The sequence below is a fragment of the Penaeus japonicus genome, unplaced genomic scaffold (genome assembly GCF_977035675.1).
Source record: "Penaeus japonicus unplaced genomic scaffold, GWHDUDI00000001_assembly GWHDUDI00000021, whole genome shotgun sequence".
Lineage (NCBI taxonomy): Eukaryota > Metazoa > Arthropoda > Malacostraca > Decapoda > Penaeidae > Penaeus > Penaeus japonicus.
Window position 1 is genome coordinate 1,828,666 of NW_028234423.1, and position 17,500 is coordinate 1,846,165.

The 17,500-nt window shown below is 54.1% G+C and overlaps 1 protein-coding gene across 2 annotated transcripts in view; it reads left to right on the top strand.

Moving 5' to 3' along the window:
• Positions 1-10,414: 10,414 nt before the first annotated feature.
• The window catches only part of LOC122262639 (uncharacterized), a 24,381-nt gene continuing 17,295 nt past the window's right edge, over positions 10,415-17,500 (top strand). Inside the window, exon 1 of one of the 2 annotated variants that reach the window (XM_043030730.2) lies at positions 10,415-15,541. In XM_043030730.2, the coding sequence (XP_042886664.2) occupies positions 12,218-15,541 (3,324 nt within the window). In that variant the 5' untranslated portion in view covers positions 10,415-12,217. The remainder of the gene's footprint in view (positions 15,542-17,500) is intronic. The other variant, XM_043030728.2, reaches the window with a different exon arrangement.

Consider the following 17,500-nt stretch of genomic DNA (forward strand, 5'->3'; position numbering starts at 1 on the left):
CACACACACACACACACACACACACACACACACACACACACACACACACACACACACACACACACACACACATATACACACATACACACACACTCACTCACTCACTCACATACAAAAAAAAACGAACGGAAACGAGGAATCCAGTTATTAAAACGAGAGGCAAATTCTCCCAATAAAGTTACGCGAAGTGAACGTCCCTCAGAAGGCCACCAGAAGGAAATTTCGAGAGTTTTACATCGCGGCGTTTGGATTGGGAAAACAGGGATAGGTTTTGATTGGGAAGTAGTGATTTGTTTGGATTGGGGAAATATTGAACTCGGTTGGAATAGGGAAATAGGGAATTCGTTTTGAACAGGCAAATGGGGAGTGAGGTGAGTGTCGGATGTGACGCCGACGAGAACCGAGGTGCAGGAGTGACGACCGGCTAAAAGGGGAGCCAGGGATCTTGCCAACCACGAACTATGAGGCTGCGAGTTCAATGAAACAAACAGGGCATCGGGAATTTGTCAGGGGCATAACACGGGTTGTATTGGCCGGCCGTGGGGGTAGTTTCCGGGGACCATTTGCCTGAAAAAAGGCCTTAAGGGTATCTGGCTTTTCCTTAGTTTCCGACGCCTCTTGCGGGCGAAGGAGAGGCGGAAGGAAGAGCGGAGTGAACAGATAAGGAAAAGCAGATAACGACAGAAGAGTAGGATATCTGTGATAACCGGCGAAACACACTCATTAGGTTGTCATGGAAACTGTTGACCGCGTCGCTGCCCTCTCTCTCTCTCTCTCTCTCTCTCTCTCTCTCTCTCTCTCTCTCTCTCTCTCTCTCTCTCTCTCTCTCTCTCTCTCTCTCTCTCTCTCTCTCTCTCTCTCTCTCTCTCCCTCCCTCTCTCTCTCTCTCTCTCTCTCCCTCCCTCTTTCTCTCTCTCTCTCTCGCTCGCTCGCTCTCCCTCCCTCTTTCTCTCTCGCTCTCTCTCTCTCTCTCTCTCTCTCCCTCTCTCCTCACTCTCTCTCTCTCCCTCTCTCTCATCTCCTCCTCTCCTCCTCTCACTCCTCTCTCTCTCCTTTTCTCTCTCTCTCTCTCTCTCTCTTCTTTTCTCGCTCGCTCTCCCTCCCTCTCTCTCTCTCTCTCTCTCTCTCTCTCTCTCTCTCTCTCTCTCTCTCTCTCTCCCTCTCTCCTCCTCTCTCTCTCTCTCTCTCCTCTCTCTCTCTCTCTCTCTCTCTCTCTCTCTCTCTCTCTCTCTCTCTCTCTCCTCTCACTCCTCGCTCTCCCCCCCTCTCTCTCTCTCCTCTCTTTCTCTTTCTTCCTCTTTCTCTTTCTCTTTCTCTCTCTCTCTCTCTCCCTCCCTTTCTCCCTCTCTCAATCCTTCTTTCTCCTCTCTCTCTCTCTTCTTCCTCTTCTTCTCTCTCTTTCTCTCTCTCTCTCTCTCTCTCTCTCTCTCTCTCTCTCTCTCTCTCTCTCTCTCTCTCTCTCTCTCTCTCTCTCTCTCTCTCTCCCTCCCTCTCTCCTTCCCTGCCTACCCCTCTCCTCCCTACTTCTTTCTTCTCTCTCACATTCTTTCTCCCTCACTCACTTCCTAGTCCCTATTTGTCTCCTTCCTCCCACTCAGTTTTTCTCCCTCCCTCCCTCCCTCTCTCCCTCCCTCCCTCTCTCCCTCCCTCCCAGTTCCTTCTCTCCCTCTCTCTCTCTCTCTCCCACTTCCTTCTCTCCCTCTCTCCCTCTCTCTTTCTCCCACTTCCTTCTCTCCCTCCCTCTCTCTCTCCCACTTCCTTCTCTCCCTCCCTCTCTCTCTCCCACTTCCTTCTCTCCCTCTCTCTCTCCCACTTCCTTCTCTCCCTCCCTCTCTCCCTCCCACTTCCTTCTCTCCCTCCCTCTCTCCCTCCCACTTCCTTCTCTCCCTCCCACTTCCTTCTCTCCCTCTCTCTCTCCCTCCCACTTCCTTCTCTCCCTCCCTCTCCCTCCCACTTCCTTCTCTCCCTCCCTCTCTCCCTCCCTCTCCCTCCCACTTCCTTCTCTCCCTCCCTCTCTCCCTCCCTCTCCCTCTCTCTCTCCCTCCCACTTCCTTCTCTCCCTCACCCACTTCCTTCTCTCCCTCCCTCTCTCTCTCCCACTTCCTTCTCTCCCTCTCTCTCTCCCACTTCCTTCTCTCCCTCTCTCTCTCCCACTTCCTTCTCTCCCTCCCACTTCCTTCTCTCCCTCTCTCCCTCCCACTTCCTTCTCTCCCTCCCTCTCTCCCTCCCCTCTCCTTCTCCCTCCTCTCCCTCCCTCTCGCTCTCCCTCCCACTTCCTTCTCTCCCTCCCTCTCTCTCTCCCTCTCCTCTCTCTCTCCCTCACACTTCCTTCTCTCCTTCCCTCTCCCTCCCACTTCCTTCTCTCCCTCCCTCTCTCTCTCCCACTTCCTTCTCTCCCTCCCTCTCTCTCTCCCACTTCCTTCTCTCCCTCCCTCTCCCTCCCACTTCCTTCTCTCCCTCACACTTCCTTCTCTCCCTCCCTCTCTCCCTCCCACTTCCTTCTCTCCCTCTCTCTCTCCCACTTCCTTCTCTCCCTCCCTCTCTCCCTCCCACTTCCTTCTCTCCCTCCCACTTCCTTCTCTCCCTCTCTCCCCTCCCACTCCTTCTCTCCCTCCCCTCCCCTCCCACTTCCTTCTCTCCCTCCCTCTCTCTCCCACTCCCTTCTCTCCCTCCCTCTCTCCCTCCCACTTCCTTCTCTCCCTCTCTCTCTCCCACTTCCTTCTCTCCCTCCCTCTCCCTCCCACTTCCTTCTCTCCCTCTCTCTCTCCCACTTCCTTCTCTCCCTCCCTCTCTCCCTCCCACTTCCTTCTCTCCCTCTCTCTCTCCCACTTCCTTCTCTCCCTCCCTCTCTCCCTCCCTCTCCCTCCCACTTCCTTCTCTCCCTCTCTCTCTCCCACTTCCTTCTCTCCCTCCCTCTCTCCCTCCCACTTCCTTCTCTCCCTCCCTCTCCCCCACCTCCCTCTCTCCCTCCCACTTCCTTCTCTCCCTCCCACTTCCTTCTCTCCCTCCCTCTCTCCCTCCCTCTCCCTCCCACTTCCTTCTCTCCCTCTCTCCCTCCCACTTCCTTCTCTCCCTCCCTCTCTCCCTCCCACTTCCTTCTCTCCCTCCCTCTCCCTCCCACTTCCTTCTCTCCCTCCCTCTCTCCCTCCCACTTCCTTCTCTCCCTCCCTCTCTCCCTCCCACTTCCTTCTCTCCCTCCCTCTCTCCCTCCCACTTCCTTCTCTCCCCCCCCCTCCCCTCCCTCCCCCCCTCTCCCTCCCACTTCCTTCTCTCCCTCCCTCTCTCCCTCCCACTTCCTTCTCTCCCTCCCTCTCTCCCTCCCACTTCCTTCTCTCCCTCCCTCTCCCTCCCACTTCCTTCTCTCCCTCCCTCTCTCCCTCCCACTTCCTTCTCTCCCTCCCTCTCCCTCCCACTTCCTTCTCTCCCTCCCTCTCCCTCCCACTTCCTTCTCTCCCTCCCACTTCCTTCTCTCCCTCTCCCTCCCACTTCCTTCTCTCCCTCCCTCTCCCTCCCACTTCCTTCTCTCCCTCCCTCTCTCCCTCCCACTTCCTTCTCTCCCTCCCTCTCTCCCTCCCACTTCCTTCTCTCCCTCCCTCTCCCTCCCACTTCCTTCTCTCCCTCTCTCTCTCCCACTTCCTTCTCTCCCTCCCTCTCTCCCTCCCACTTCCTTCTCTCCCTCCTAGCTTCTCACCTACAGAGAGTGGCACATTAGCTCGGTGCGCAGTCTGTGATTGTGTGATGATTGATTTAAATTCATGCCAGTCACCAGAAAGGGGGAGGAAGGTGGAGGTGGAGGTGGAAGTGTGTGGAGTTGGGGAGGTGGAAGGGGGGATCCCGCACAAGGTTTAATTAGGACGACGGAAATACACCCGTCGCGCGCGCGCTCGCGCGTGTGTGTGTGTGTGTGTGTGTGTGTGTGTGTGCATGTGCATGTGCATGTGTGCACGTGCGTGCGTGCGTGTACGTTTGTGTGTGCGCGCATGTATAGATGTACACGTTATACATTTGCAGTGTATGTATATGTTTTTATATGTAAGCCTATTTGTGTAGGGGTGGGGTGCGGGTTATTGCATTTGGGCTGCGTGCATGTTGCCATGTCTAGAATTGAGTTTTTTTGTTTTTTTTTTTACATATTCCCCCCTCATCTTATTCTCTCTCTCTCTTTCCCTTTCTCTCCTTCTCTCTGCCTACCCCCTCCCCCCCCCTTCTTCCCTCCTGGTGCATTTCCAGACTGCAAAATGACACTCAAGTGACAGTTGTGTGCAATTGTCTGCAGTCGGTAACGGTTTCCGTGTGAGTGTTGGAAATGATTTATTCTTTTTATCTATCGATCTATCTGTTTTATCTTTCTATGTCTATCTTGCTCAGTATCTTTCGTTTGTATGTAAGTGTATATGTGTGTAGGTGTCTGCCTACATGTGGCAGTATGTATTCATATACAGTATGTACAGTATGTATCCATATACAGTAGTAAGTGTGTGTAGGTGAATGACTGTGCGTGTCTTTGTGCGTGCGCATGCGTGTGGGTCTGATTGTGTGTACTCATCCCAAGTACAGGGAAACGACGACCGAAGGGAGCCTGGCTGAATATATGTAGCCGAGTTTTTCTCTCTGAATTGTTTAACAGCCTTACTCGGAAAGGGTACACAAGTAGAACACAATGGACCTTGCAGTAACACTGAGAGAAATCTGCTGTGCGATGTTATTCGTAAATCTGGCTCTTATTCCGCTCGTCCGTAAGGGTCGCCGTCCGTGCCCCAGTCCAGAACGGTGGAGGAATACTCGCACAGACACGGTGCTGTGAACGGACGGAAGCTGACCTCGCTGAGCCAACGGAAGGACAACCAGCTGCCTCTAACTGGCTGACTGGCTGACTGACCTCCCGACAGCCTCTGCGACCGAAACACGTACCCGCAGGTGACGAATCCCGCCACGGACGTTACGGTCGAAACGCCTCTGTCCCGACCACGGCTAAGTGATCCCTATCGCTAGGGCTCGTATGCTCTTGTCTTGACGCCGACCTACTTGCCTCGGGAGAGACAGGGGCGAAAATCCAACGCACCTCCCCTGCGGGCGGGGGAGGGGAGGGGATGGGAGGGGAGGGGAACGGGGGCAGGAGGAACACCTGCGACTACAGATGCAGCGGCGCACCTGTGCTGGCCGGCGGCAACAGGGCCACGTGAGTCAGTCTATTCCTCGAACACGGTGACGAGTGGCCTGCCAGTGCCATGGTGGCCGAGATACAGTACCAGGGGGACCCGACGGAACGGCCGAGAAACAGGGGAAAGATATAGGAGAGGGAGAAGGAGGGAGGGGGAGAGGAAATAAAATCAAAAGTAAGGTGAATAATAAAAAGAAGTGAGCGAACGGAAATGTGTCGTGTGATGTGCTCCGATTTCTGTGGGTTGATTCCGATGTGGTGTTCGGTACATCTGTCACAGCCTTCTCGCAAGGGAGTGACGAAGAGCTCAAGACGAAAAGGGAAATGAGACGGAAAGAGGCGTAGAAACTTGTGGAAGAAATAGTGTATTCTGAAAAAAGGAAAGGAAATGGAAATATATATACATAGGCCTATATGATGAAAAAGAACAGGCCCCAAAAGAAGAGGAAATGTGGGCGTGAGAGAAGTGACGTCATCATGCTCGTGGGAATCTCTTGCGGGTGTGAGAGACTTATATCTATCATTTATATGTACATGATATTTGTCTCTTGTATTTGATTATATATTTGTAATATTTCTTTATTTACCTACTCGTCAGCCGGGCGTTTTATTTCCATGGTTGCACATCGTATCCATCTATTTACAGCTGTTAGAAACAAAGACAGACACGCACAATAACATTGTTCAATACTACATACGAGAAGTGCGTGTATGTGTGTGTGTGCATATATGCGCAAGCAATCATATATAGGTAGATAGATAGATTAATTGATTGAATTTGTGTGTACGTGCTGTAGCATTGTACGAAGATATGAAAAGCCTTGCCGAATCCCTGGCCGGAGAGGGAGAGGGAGAGGGAGAGTGGCTTTGGGCGAGGCAGGTGTGCCCGTACGGTGTTATTAGTGGTACTGTTTTATTTTTTTCATTTGGTTTTCTTTATTTTTTCATTTTCCTTGTCTATTTACTTTTTTTTCTTATCTCGCCGAGGCCCTCTGTCGCCGCCCTCGATATGGGCGCTACGAGCCATCTCCACCCCCACTCCATATTGAGCCCCCCCCCCTCCCCCATATGCTCCCTCCCAACCTTCTCTTTGCTTGAACTCTGTTTCTCTTTATCGCTCCTCACTACCAGCATTTTTATATCTCCATCCATCCTTTCGCCTCCCTTCCTCTCCTTCTCGTCATCTCCTCCCTCCTCCCTTCATCTCTTTTTCCCTCTCTTCCTTATCCTCATTCTCCCTTCATCTACCTCCTTTCTTCTCTCTCTCTCTCTCTCTCTCTCTCTCTCTCTCTCTCTCTCTCTCTCTCTCTCTCTCTCTCTCTCTCTCTCTCTCTCTCCCCCTCCCCCTCCCTCCATTCTTCCCTCTTCCTCTCTCTTCCTCTTCTCCTCGTCATCCCCTCCCTCCCTTCCTCTCCCTCTGCCTCTCGCAGCCCATGGGGGCACACTGGGGAACGAGAGAGTCTGGCGAGTGAGGAAAGACCCAAGAACCTAAAGGCAGAGCGCCGCGCGAAGTAGGTGAAGGTGTCAAGGTGAGCCGCGGACGTCACGATTCATCAGGTGAAAGCGACATTGATTGCGTTGATCATCGCAGGCGCTATGAGGCGGCGATTGCAGCATGCAGGCGATGATGCAGAGGCTAGATGGCTGATCTCGTGAGGACGGAACTGAGCTATTGGAGTTTTCTACACTGCCGTGGCTTAGCATCTGTTCTTGTTGCTGCGTTTTGGAGGAAAAAAGGGGGGGAGGGAAAGGAGGAGAGAGGGGGGGAGAGGGAGGGAAAGGAAGAAAGAGGGGAGGGAGGGAGGTAAAGGAAGAGAGAAGGGGGAAGGGAAGAAAAATAGGAGAGAAGGAGGGAGGGAGGGAAAGGAGGAGAGAGGGGGTAAGAGAGGGAAAGCGGGGGAGAGGGGGTGAGAGAGGGAAAGCAGGAAAGAGGGGGGAAGGAGGGAAAGGAGGAGAGAGCGGGGGAGAGGGAGGGAAAGGAGGAGAGATGGGGGAGGGAGGGAAAGCAGGAGAGAGGGGGGAGGGAGGGAAAGGAGAGAGGGGGGAGGGAGGGAAAGGAGGAGAGAGAGGGGGAAGGAGGGAAAGGAGGAGAGAGGGAAAGGGGGAGAGAGGGAAAGGAGGAGAGAGGGAAAGGGGGAGAGAGGGAAAGGAGGAGAGAGGGAAAGGGGGAGAGAGGGAAAGGAGGAGAGAGGGAAAGGAGGAGAGAGGGAAAGGAGGAGAGAGGGAAAGGAGGAGAGAGGGAAAGGAGGAGAGAGGGAAAGGGGGAGAGAGGGAAAGGAGGAGAGAGTGAAAGGGGGTGAGAGGGAAAGGAGGAGAGTGGGAAAGGAGGAGAGAGGGAAAGGGGGAGAGTGGGACAGGAGGAGAGAGGGAAAGGAGGAGAGAGAGAAAGGAGGAGAGAGAGAAAGGAGGAGAGAGGGAAAGGGGGAGAAAGGGAAAGGAGGAGAGAGTGAAAGGGGGTGAGAGGGAAAGGAGGAGAGAGGGAAAGGAGGAAAGAGGGAAAGTGGGAGAGAGGGAAAGGAGGAGAATGGGAAAGTGGGAGAGAGGGAAAGGGGGAGAAAGGGAAAGGAGGAGAGATGGGGAAGGGTGGACAAGGAGGAGAGAGGGGGGGAGAGGGAGGGAAAGGAGGAAATAGGAGAAGGGAGGGAAAGGAGGCAAGAGAGTGGATTGAGAGAAAGAAGAAGAGTGGGGGGAGAGAGGAAAGGAGGACAGACAGACAGACAGAAAGAGAGAGAGAGAGAGAGAGAGAGAGAGGAAGGTGTAAGTAGGTTCGCATCGGAAGAGCGCCTCCTGTGCCTCGCCTCTGCCCGGCCAAGCGCGAGGGTTCGTCCTCTCGGGCTCAGCTCTTTCACAGCAACGTTTTGTTTAATAACCCAATCACCGGAAACGAAACTTTTAATCGGATCCTATTACTGAAGAGATTAAAGAGATCAAAGCCGTATTAATTACCGCATCCACCTGGCCCCAAGCCCGCAACGGCGCGCACTCGGTTCTCGCGGTTTCCCGCAGTTTCGCGGACTTGGTTGCCGCAGTTTCAAGCAGTTGGTTCCCGCGGTTCCCCTCGTGAGCACACAGCGGGGCCCCCTGTCGCCACGTTGGCTCGCAGCTGATTTCAACGCGGATGAGCCTCATAAGGACGACCTTGGCATAGGCGAGCTTAAGCCAAGTAATCTTACCTAGGCGAGCTTCTTTGAGGGTTATCATATATAGATGGAATTAAGCCAGCAGCTGTTATATAAGTGAGCTTCATTTAGGTGGGTGTAAGCAAGACAGTCTTAGGCGCGCTATAGCCGGATGATCTCATACGGATAATCCCCATTCAGTGGATTTACAATTGATTACAATTTCGGTGATTTTAAACAGGTTAGTTTCCTTCAGGTGAGCCTTGTTTTGGTGATTTTCAACAGGTGGGTTTTGACACCCAGCTGATCAGATACAGGTAGAGCTGCAAGGAAGGGCCCGGGGCGCCCTGGGGGAGTCTCTGGGGTCGTGGCATCGAGGGGGATGCCAGGCAAGTTTGGAGGTCGAGGAAGGAAATGAACTTTTCTTTGTCGATTCATCTTCAGTGATATCCTGTTGCTGTTGTCGGTATTCTTGTCATTGATATTGTTAGTGTTACCATTGCCATTGTCATCTTCATCCTCATCTTCGTCTTCATCTTCATCTTCATCACCTTCATCATTATCTTCATCATCATCATCATCATCGTCACCACCTTCGTCATCATCACCACCACCATTATCCTTATTCTCCTCACCCTGGAAGGAGGGAGGAAGGAAGCCAAATGGAAAGGAGAGAGAGAGAGAGAAGAGGAAAGGTGGGGATGAATATCCTCCAATGCAAGTTATGACAATGACATTTCGATATTGCAGACCCTAATCTTTACGTGAATTTGATAAAGAAGCAATATCGAGACGTCAGTCACATATCTGGCTTTGTGGAATAATGCATTCATCCATGCATTTGCAATACTCGACTCTTGTTGAGTCGCTCGCCCCGGCATCCGGTGCGGCCTCCTCCCCCGCCGATTGGATCAGCACAAGATCCGCGGTCGGTTTCTCCCGTCGGCCATCAGCTGGAGGGTGTTGTGGCTCGGCCGAACACGTGTTGAATCGACCTCGGCCAACACCTGCCCCGGCCTCCCTCCCTCCCTCCCTCCCTCCCCTCGCTCCTCCTCCCTCCCTCCCCTCCTCCCTCTCCTCGCTCTCCCTCCCCTCCCTCTTCCTCCCCTCCATCTTCCTCTCCTCGCTAGGCCTCTTCGTAGGCTCGCCGCTCCGCCGCCGTGCCTGCGTCTCTCTCTCTTCGTTCTCCCTGTCTCCTCTGCTTCCTCGAGATTCTTTTTCATCTATTCAACTATATCCTCCTCCTCCTCCTCCTCTTCTTCTCTCCTCTCTCTTTCCCTTTCTCTACCCCTTTTTTCCTCCTCACCACCACCATTATCCTTATTCTCCTCATCCTCCTCATCCTCCTCATCCTCCTCATCCTCCTCACCCCCCCCCCTCTCCCCTCTTCTCTCTCTACTGCAACGGCGAGGGAGAGAGAGAGACAATGGCAGCGCTGGAAGGACGAATGTTTCTCTTCAAGTAGAAGACTTTCGGTGGAGTCAGAGCGGCCGAAACCCTTGTTAATGAAAGCCAAATATGCTCGGAAATGTTTCCCCTCAGACCCCTCCCCTCCCTCCCCCTCCTCCCTCCCTCCCTCTCCTCCCTCCCTCCCTCTTCCCGCGGGCTACCTCTCTCACTCTCCCCTCACTCCCTTTGGACTCCCTCTCCCTCCCTTCTCCCTCCTCCTCCTCCCCCTCGAACATCCTCGCCTCCCATCTCCTTCCTCTTTCTTTCCCCTTTATCTCTCCTTATCCCTCTCCCTCTTCCTCTCCCTCTCCCCCTCCCCTATCCCCTATCCCCTATCCCCTCTCACTTCTCCCTCTCCCACTCCCTTTACCTCTCTCCCTCTCCCTCTCCTTCTACCTCTCTCCCTATCCCTCTCCCCTATCCCCTATCCCCTCTCACTTCTCCCTTTCCCTCTCCCATATCCCCTCTTACTTCTCCCTCTACCTCTCCCTTTCCCTCTCCCGCTACCTCTCTTCCTATCCCTCTCCCTCAACCTCTACTTCTCTCCCTCTCCCTCTCCCTCTACCCATGCTGATATGCTTGTTGTTGCAATGTCATTTCTCCTCTTCCAGTCCCACCACCCGTCTTCGTCTTCCCTTCTCTCTCTCCTCCCCTCCCCCTCTCTCACCCTCTATCTCTCTTTCTCTCCCTTCCCCTTTCTTTTTATTTCTCCCTCTTTCTCCTTCCTCCGTTATCATCATCGAAAAAGTAATAAAAGAAATCAATAGAAATTATCCAACGAGCGAAGGAACCAACGCTGTGATACAATAGGTTGAAAATAAAAGTTGCTAACCGCCACCATGACAGTCAAACAGCCTTTGCATCATCGGTCGCGCACTGGAGAATGGAGGAAGAGGAGGAGGAGACGCAGAACAAGAGGAAGAGGAAGAAACGAAGGAAGGGGGAAACAAAAAAAGGGGGGGAAGAAAAGTAGGAGGAGATAAAGAAGAAAAATAGGAAGCGGAGGAGGAAGAAACAGACGAAGAGGAAGCAGAAGAAGAAGAGGAAGAAGAAGGGGGCTAAGAGGAAGGGGGCAGCGCTAGGGGCCTCTGTGTCACCGGAGTATCAGCGAAATCCCCCGAGGCGACGGCACAAAAGCGCCACGGACCGAGATGCGGAAATGAGTAAAGTAAATAAAAGAGAAAACAAAGCATAGAGGAAAAAGACTTTTAGTCTCAGAGATTCTTTTTTATTTGTTTTTTGTTTTGTTGTTGTGTTGGTATGTTTGGGGATTGAGGGGGAGTAGGCTAGGGGAGGGAAGAGGGAGGGCCGGAGGGAAGGCCGGAGGGAAGGGGTGAAGGAAGGGAGGAAGATCCAAGGTGGAAATGGAAGTGGGGGGTTAGAGGGAGAAGGAAGGGAGGGGACGTGGAGGGGGAGTAGGTTAGAGAAGGGAGGGGGGAAGAGAGGATACAGGGGAGGGGAGGGGGAGGGGGACAAATAAGGGAGCAGGGTGCTCTCATTTCCGGAACCTGCCGAGGGCCAGTGCCATGTTGTCTGTGGTGACGAGCGGTGACAATGAGTGCTGTAGTTTGTGCATTTGTTTGTTTATTTACCTTATTAATTTATTTCTCTCCCGATCTGTTGCCTGCCCCCCTCTCCCCCCGGCCTTGTTTATTTTCTTATTTGTTGATTGTTTGTTGATTTATTGATTTGATTTTATCGGCTCGTTACAGCCTTGTAACCCGCCCCGCTGTTGTTGTTGTTGTTGTTTATATGGAATTCGGAATTGTGCGATTTAGTCGGCGGTGCGCTATTCCTAACCTCAGTCTATGTTCGGCCTGCCTTAGGAGAGTTAAGTTAGAAGCTCACTTTGCTTTCAATTTTACCCGACAGCTTTTTTGTGAGTGTTTATTATGGTGTTGTTGTTATGATTTCGCAAACACACGCGCGCGCACAAACACACACACACACACACACACACACACACACACACACACACACACACACACACACACACACACACACACACACACACACACACACACACACACATTCCCGTTATTCCAGTTTTATTATGTTATTAGTCGTAGTTTTGTTTAATGAATATCATATTTAGGAGATATAGATTTTAGTGTTCGTGCAATGTCGAAAATATTGAAAATAATCGTTACCTTTAATCAGTGTACCGCTTGTGTGACTCCAATGAACTGGAAAAACCAACACGACCCCTGCTTCATAACGCAATAAAGTTCACGATCACGATTTTGACTGGTCGCTGGAGTGTGTGTGACTCAGCTGGGGAAAAAGGGAATCCGGCTAAGAGGCAGAAGTTTGCGGTGCCGAGCAAAGTTGGAAAAAAAGACAACAAAAAGTTATCCTGAAGTTTTCTTTATAAGGTTCCACAAGCGGTTGAAGTCTCCCCGCGCCGGGCCTCCGCCGTGCTTACGTACGTTGTTTGTCCCTCAGTGAGACCCTTTTCAGAAAGTGTGATGCCAGAGCCAGGGCTGCGATGTCAGGGCAGCCGAGGAGAACTCTTGGCAGTTCTTGGTACTCGCTGATCAGCACCAACTTTCAGTCTGTGGCTCCTTTTAGGGTTGAAACGAAAGTGGACATTGTCGCCCTGGAACGCGCGGTGCTTCCTGACGCATCGCTGACCAACGGGCGGGTCAGGATGGAGCCCGCAGACGCCCCGACGGACGCCCCGACGGCGGGAGAAGTGGAGCACGACCTCGTGTCCTCCAGCAGCCAGTCCTCGTTGGCATCCGGCTGTTCGGGGACGTGGTCGGAATGCTTCCTCCCGCCCCCACAGCGCGTGGGCGAACTGACGGGCGACGGCGGCCTGAGGATGAAAGCCCCGGCCTCACATTCGCTCGACTCCCTCGCCTCCACTGCCGGAGGGGCGGACGGCTCGGGGGAGTCGTGGACGCAGGAGGAAACGGAGAGCAGGAGCGACTTCTCCGCCAGCGACGACGACTCCTCGAACTTCAGCAAGAGCAACGCAGGTTTCGTCAGGTCCTTCAACCGGCGGATCCGCACGCGGGACCCACACGGCGGGGACCTGAAGGTCATCTCCGCCTTGCGGGCGCAGTACAAGCAGCGGGAGCGAGACTCCCAGAGTGCGAGGAACAGACTCGTGACCGACAGGGAAAGAGTCCCGCAGGAGGCGCTGTCAGCTGCGACGGATGAGAGGGATGAAGCAAGCATAGAAGACGGGCGGAGGATCAGCATGGTGTGGAGTCCGAGCTTCAGTGAAGCCTCGAGTGACACTCAGGATCTTTGTTCTCCGGTCTCCGACGACGTTTTTTGGGCGGCCTCGGGGCCTCGAATGGGCGGCCAGACAGGAATCGGAAACGAATGCGAGTGGCGCCCGTCGCCGCCCGAGAGGAGGAGGAGCTCGCTCTCTATGGAGTCCATAAGTGAGTCCAGCTCTCGAAACGCTGTGTTTTCGGATTACGGCGATGCCGAATTGCAGCTTCACAAGGCGGAAGGGATGAAGCCAAAGGAAGGGGGAGGGATGTCCTTTCTCTCGCGATTCTCCAAAACGGTGTCCACGAAGAGGAAGTATGGCAAGTCCTTCAAGGGCCATGCGCTTCCAGTGAGCGACCGGAAGATCTCTGATGTCGACGCGGCGTTCAGGGAGAGTCTAGAGAGCATCGTCGAAGGAGGCGCCGAAAGGACCTGTGATAAGAAATTCTCCTGTCAGCGGACTCCTAGTGTGGGCGCCGTGGACGGGACGGCAGAGAGTTGGGTCGGCTCGCACGCCCGCAAATCGAGTAACGTGCCCCCGGACCGCCGCGCCGTTGCAGAGGAGAAGGATAGAATCTCAGTAAGGGATCTCGTACGTAATTTTGTGGTCAAAGACTCAGGCAATGGGTTGGTTGTCACTCAGGCGAGAGGGGAGAAGCCATGTCCTCCTCCAAGACTGAGCAAGCCCAAAAGTCCCCCTCTGCCGCAGAACAGGCGGCTGCAGGAGCACAAGCAGAACCCCTCTCATAACTCTGACTCAGCCGTCATGCAGACTCTGCACAACGGACGAGTCTCGTCGGGCAACTCACCACAAGACCAGAGCCAGACACACAGTCGCTCCTCGAGTGGATCTTTTTATAACATGTGGCCTCAGTTATTCTCTAGCAGTACGAACAGTAAATCACAGATGGATAAAGATAAGTCTTCCTCCAACAAGAAATTACCTTCGAAACCAGAGGATCCATCGAGTACTCTCCGCCAGAGGTCTCACACCTTCACTGTCAGCAAGTCAGCATCGACAGCAGACAGGAAGAAGAGCCCTGGTGGCGCTCCTCCCTCGCAGCAAGCAGCATCGAGTGGCCACACGTCGCCGCGAAGGCTTCCCCAGATCCCCCGTCAGGAGGCAAGCAAAGCCTCGACGCGACAGGCCGGACGGAACTCCAACCAGCACTGGCCACCTGCTGCAGTCCGCAATTCCTCGCCTCACCTTGCGGAATTCGCCTCTCGTCCCCAGGCCGCGCAGGTGAGTGCTGTGGCTCAGAGTGACGGGCCACAGGGCGACTGTCCGAAGGCTGGGACGCCACCGCCAAAGAGGAGTAAGTTCCTGTCAACATTTGGCTTCGGGACAGAGAGCAGTGCCAGGAAAGGGGACGCTGACAAGGCCAGCACAAGAGCCGGCAAAAACGGAAGGGGAAGGAATGCTGACGAGTGGAATGTTGTCTATACAAACAGTCCAGGAGGCCCTTCCTCGAGGATCAGGAGGATCGGCGCCATGAAAAAGGGCGAGGAAGCAGATAGGAACCAGGAAGGCCTCGGTGTGGCCTCCATCCAAGATGACCGCGAAACGCCCACAAGCTTGCCAGCAAGAGAGCATAATCAAGGCAAGAACGTAACAATGGGAGCGATTCCCAAGAGCAGTTACCTGAACAAAACTTTCCACATCATGAACAAAGACGAGTGCAAGAGAAATGAGGCAAGGCAGCCTGAAGTCGAAGACACCAATTCCGAAAGGGAAGGGCATCAGGGGTCGCAGGGGCCGACCAGGAGCCCCGCCAAGAGCGCGAGGAAGCTCGGCAAGCGTGTTCTGGAAAGGTCGATATCGGTTCCCTTCTGGACGAAGTTCTCAGGGCAAGAGAACGGGAATGCCCAGAGGTCAGACAGCGAAGACGACCTGCCTGTCCTTGATGCAGTTTCCCAGAGTGAGAGGCCTCCTGCCGAAGATTCCAAAGAGGAAATAACGAAGCCCAAGCTCGTGCAGACCAAGTCGTCACCGGCGAATTTCCAGCGCAAGGCCCAGCACAAGCGTACGCGGTCCTACGATGTGACCAAGACCTTCAAGGACGAACTTCAGGCGCTTCCGCCCGAGCGATCGGCCTCGCATGATAACTTGGCCAAACTGAAAGAGCCTCTGGAAATGCCCGTGCTCGCCGTCGAGTTCGCGTCGCCCGAGTCGCCGCCGCAGATGGAATTCAAGAGCCTCCGGGCGGGCGACGGCGCGCCGGAGAGCCTCGGTCGCAGGAACTCCGTCAAGCACAGAAGCTGTAACAACATCATCGACATCGAGGACGAGCAAGGCGTGCAGGTGTCCCCGAAGTTCGCCCGAACCTTTAAGGACTCGAAGCTCATGAGCGCCTCAGCCTTTTGCCTGACCAACTCGGTCATGAAGAAGGCCTCGGCGGCCGTGAGGCGCGAGGTCATGCCTGCGTCGTTCTTCCTGCCGGGGGAGGAGCTCCCGGACGGCTCCTCCTCCTTGCCCGGCGGCGGACCGGGGGAGAACGTGTACATTTCGCCCTACGAGCTCACCACGCACGTCCGCGACAAACCCACGCTGCAGCGGCTGATGGGAATGTTCCACGTGCAGACCGCGGTGAGTGTTGCGCCCGCGTGGTCGTGGGGGCGGGGGTCTTTGCTTTAGGAGGCGCAGCCCGCAGTCGTTGGTGCAGCGGAAGAATGGGTCCTATCGTATCTCAGGGCAAAGCCACGAATGAAATAAAATCATTTGTACGCATTTAAAGAAAACAGATAAACATATATATATATATATATATATATATATATATATATATATATATATATATGTATGTATGTATGTGTGTATGTGTGTGTGTGTGTGTGTGTGTGTGTGTGTGTGTGTGTGTGTGTGTGTGTGTGTGTGTGTGTGTGTGTGTGTGTGTGTGTGTGTGTGTGTATGTATGTGTGTGTGTGTGTGTGTGTGTGCGTGCGTGTGTGTAAATATATATATATATATATATATATATATATATATATAACCTCCGTACGATCTAATAACGCTCAGTCAGGTCTATTCCTTTCATTTCCGTCGTAGACATTTGTCGGTGGCGCGCGCGCGCGTGCGTGCGAGGAGGAGCGGAGTTGTCGCGGGGGTGGGGCGGGGGTGGGGCGGGGTCGATCAGGAGGATATCATTTCGTTGATTAAGCGGGTCGCGGTGAGTCAAGGGGGAGGCGGTGATGCCGGAAGAATATTGATATTTGATTTTGCTATTGTCATCATTGTTATTATCTATCAATTAAATAGATAACCTGACAAACTAGATAAGGCGATTTATTAAAAGCAAGGGAAGCCTCAGTCTTTTAATCTCTCTCTCTCTCCTCCCTTCCTTCCTTCCTCCCTCCCTTCCTCCCCCTCCCTTACTCTCCCTTCCGCCCCCTCTCTCTCTCCCTTACTCTCCCTCCCTCCTTTCCTCCTTTCCGCCCCCTCCCTCCCTCCTTCCCTCCCTTCCTCTCCCTCCCTCCTTTCCTCCCTTCCTCCCCCTCCCTTCCCCTCCCCCTCCGCCCCTCGGCCCTCCCTGCCTCGAGTGCGGCCGCGTGTCTCCGGCCGCTGTGGTGTAGCGCCGAACAGCAGCGGCCGCCTTGTGTCTGTGCGCGTGTTGCAAAGGTCAGGGTTCAACTTTAAAGAAGAGTTCCTCGCCGTCTTCTGCTCGTCCTCCCCCCCCCACCCCACCCCCGTTTCACCCGCACCTCCCCCTCCCCCCCTCTCTCACCTACGCATTCTACTCCTCCCCTCATCTCACCCCCACTCTACATGCTACCCTATTACCCACCCCCCACTGCCGGATCCTTTGCCCCCAGCCCCTCTTCTCCCCTCTTCTCCCCTCTCTCCCCTCTACCCCCTCTACCCCCCTCTAACCCCCTCTACTCCCCTCCTCCCTTGTGTCAGATACCTGGAGAACCAAAGACGCCTTGTTTTGCTGATGGATTTTCTAGGACTCTCTCTCTCTCTCTCTCTCTCTCTCTCTCTGTGTGTCTCTCTCCTTCCCTCTCCTTCCCTCTTTCCCTTCCTCTCTCCATCCCTCCATCCCTCCCATCCTCCTTCCCACCATCCCTCCTTCTCTCTTTCCCTCCTTCCGTCCTTCCATTCATCTCTTTCTCTCTCTCTCTCTCTCTCTCTCTCTCTCTCTCTCTCTCTCTCTCTATCACAAACGAAATCAAACCGATTCCCCTCTCCCTCCTTCCCTCCCTTCTTCCTTCTCTTCCCCCTCTCTCCCTTCTTTCTCCTCCTCCCTTCTTCCTCCCTTCCTCCTCCTCCTCCCTCCTCCCTCCCTTCCTCCTCCTCCTCCCTCCTCCCTCTCTTCCTCCTCCCTCCTCCCTCCTCTCTCTCTTCCTCCTCCTCCCTCCCTTCCTCCTCCTCCTCCTCCTCCTCCTCCTCCTCCTCCTCCCTCCCTTCTTCCTTCATTTCCCTCCCCCCTGCCTTCTTCCTTTCCTTCCTCTTTCTTCCCTTCTTCCTCCTCTTCCCTCTCTTCCTCCTCCTCCCTCCCTCCCTTCCTCCTCCTCTCTCCCCCCTTCCTCCTCCTCCTCCCTCCCTCCC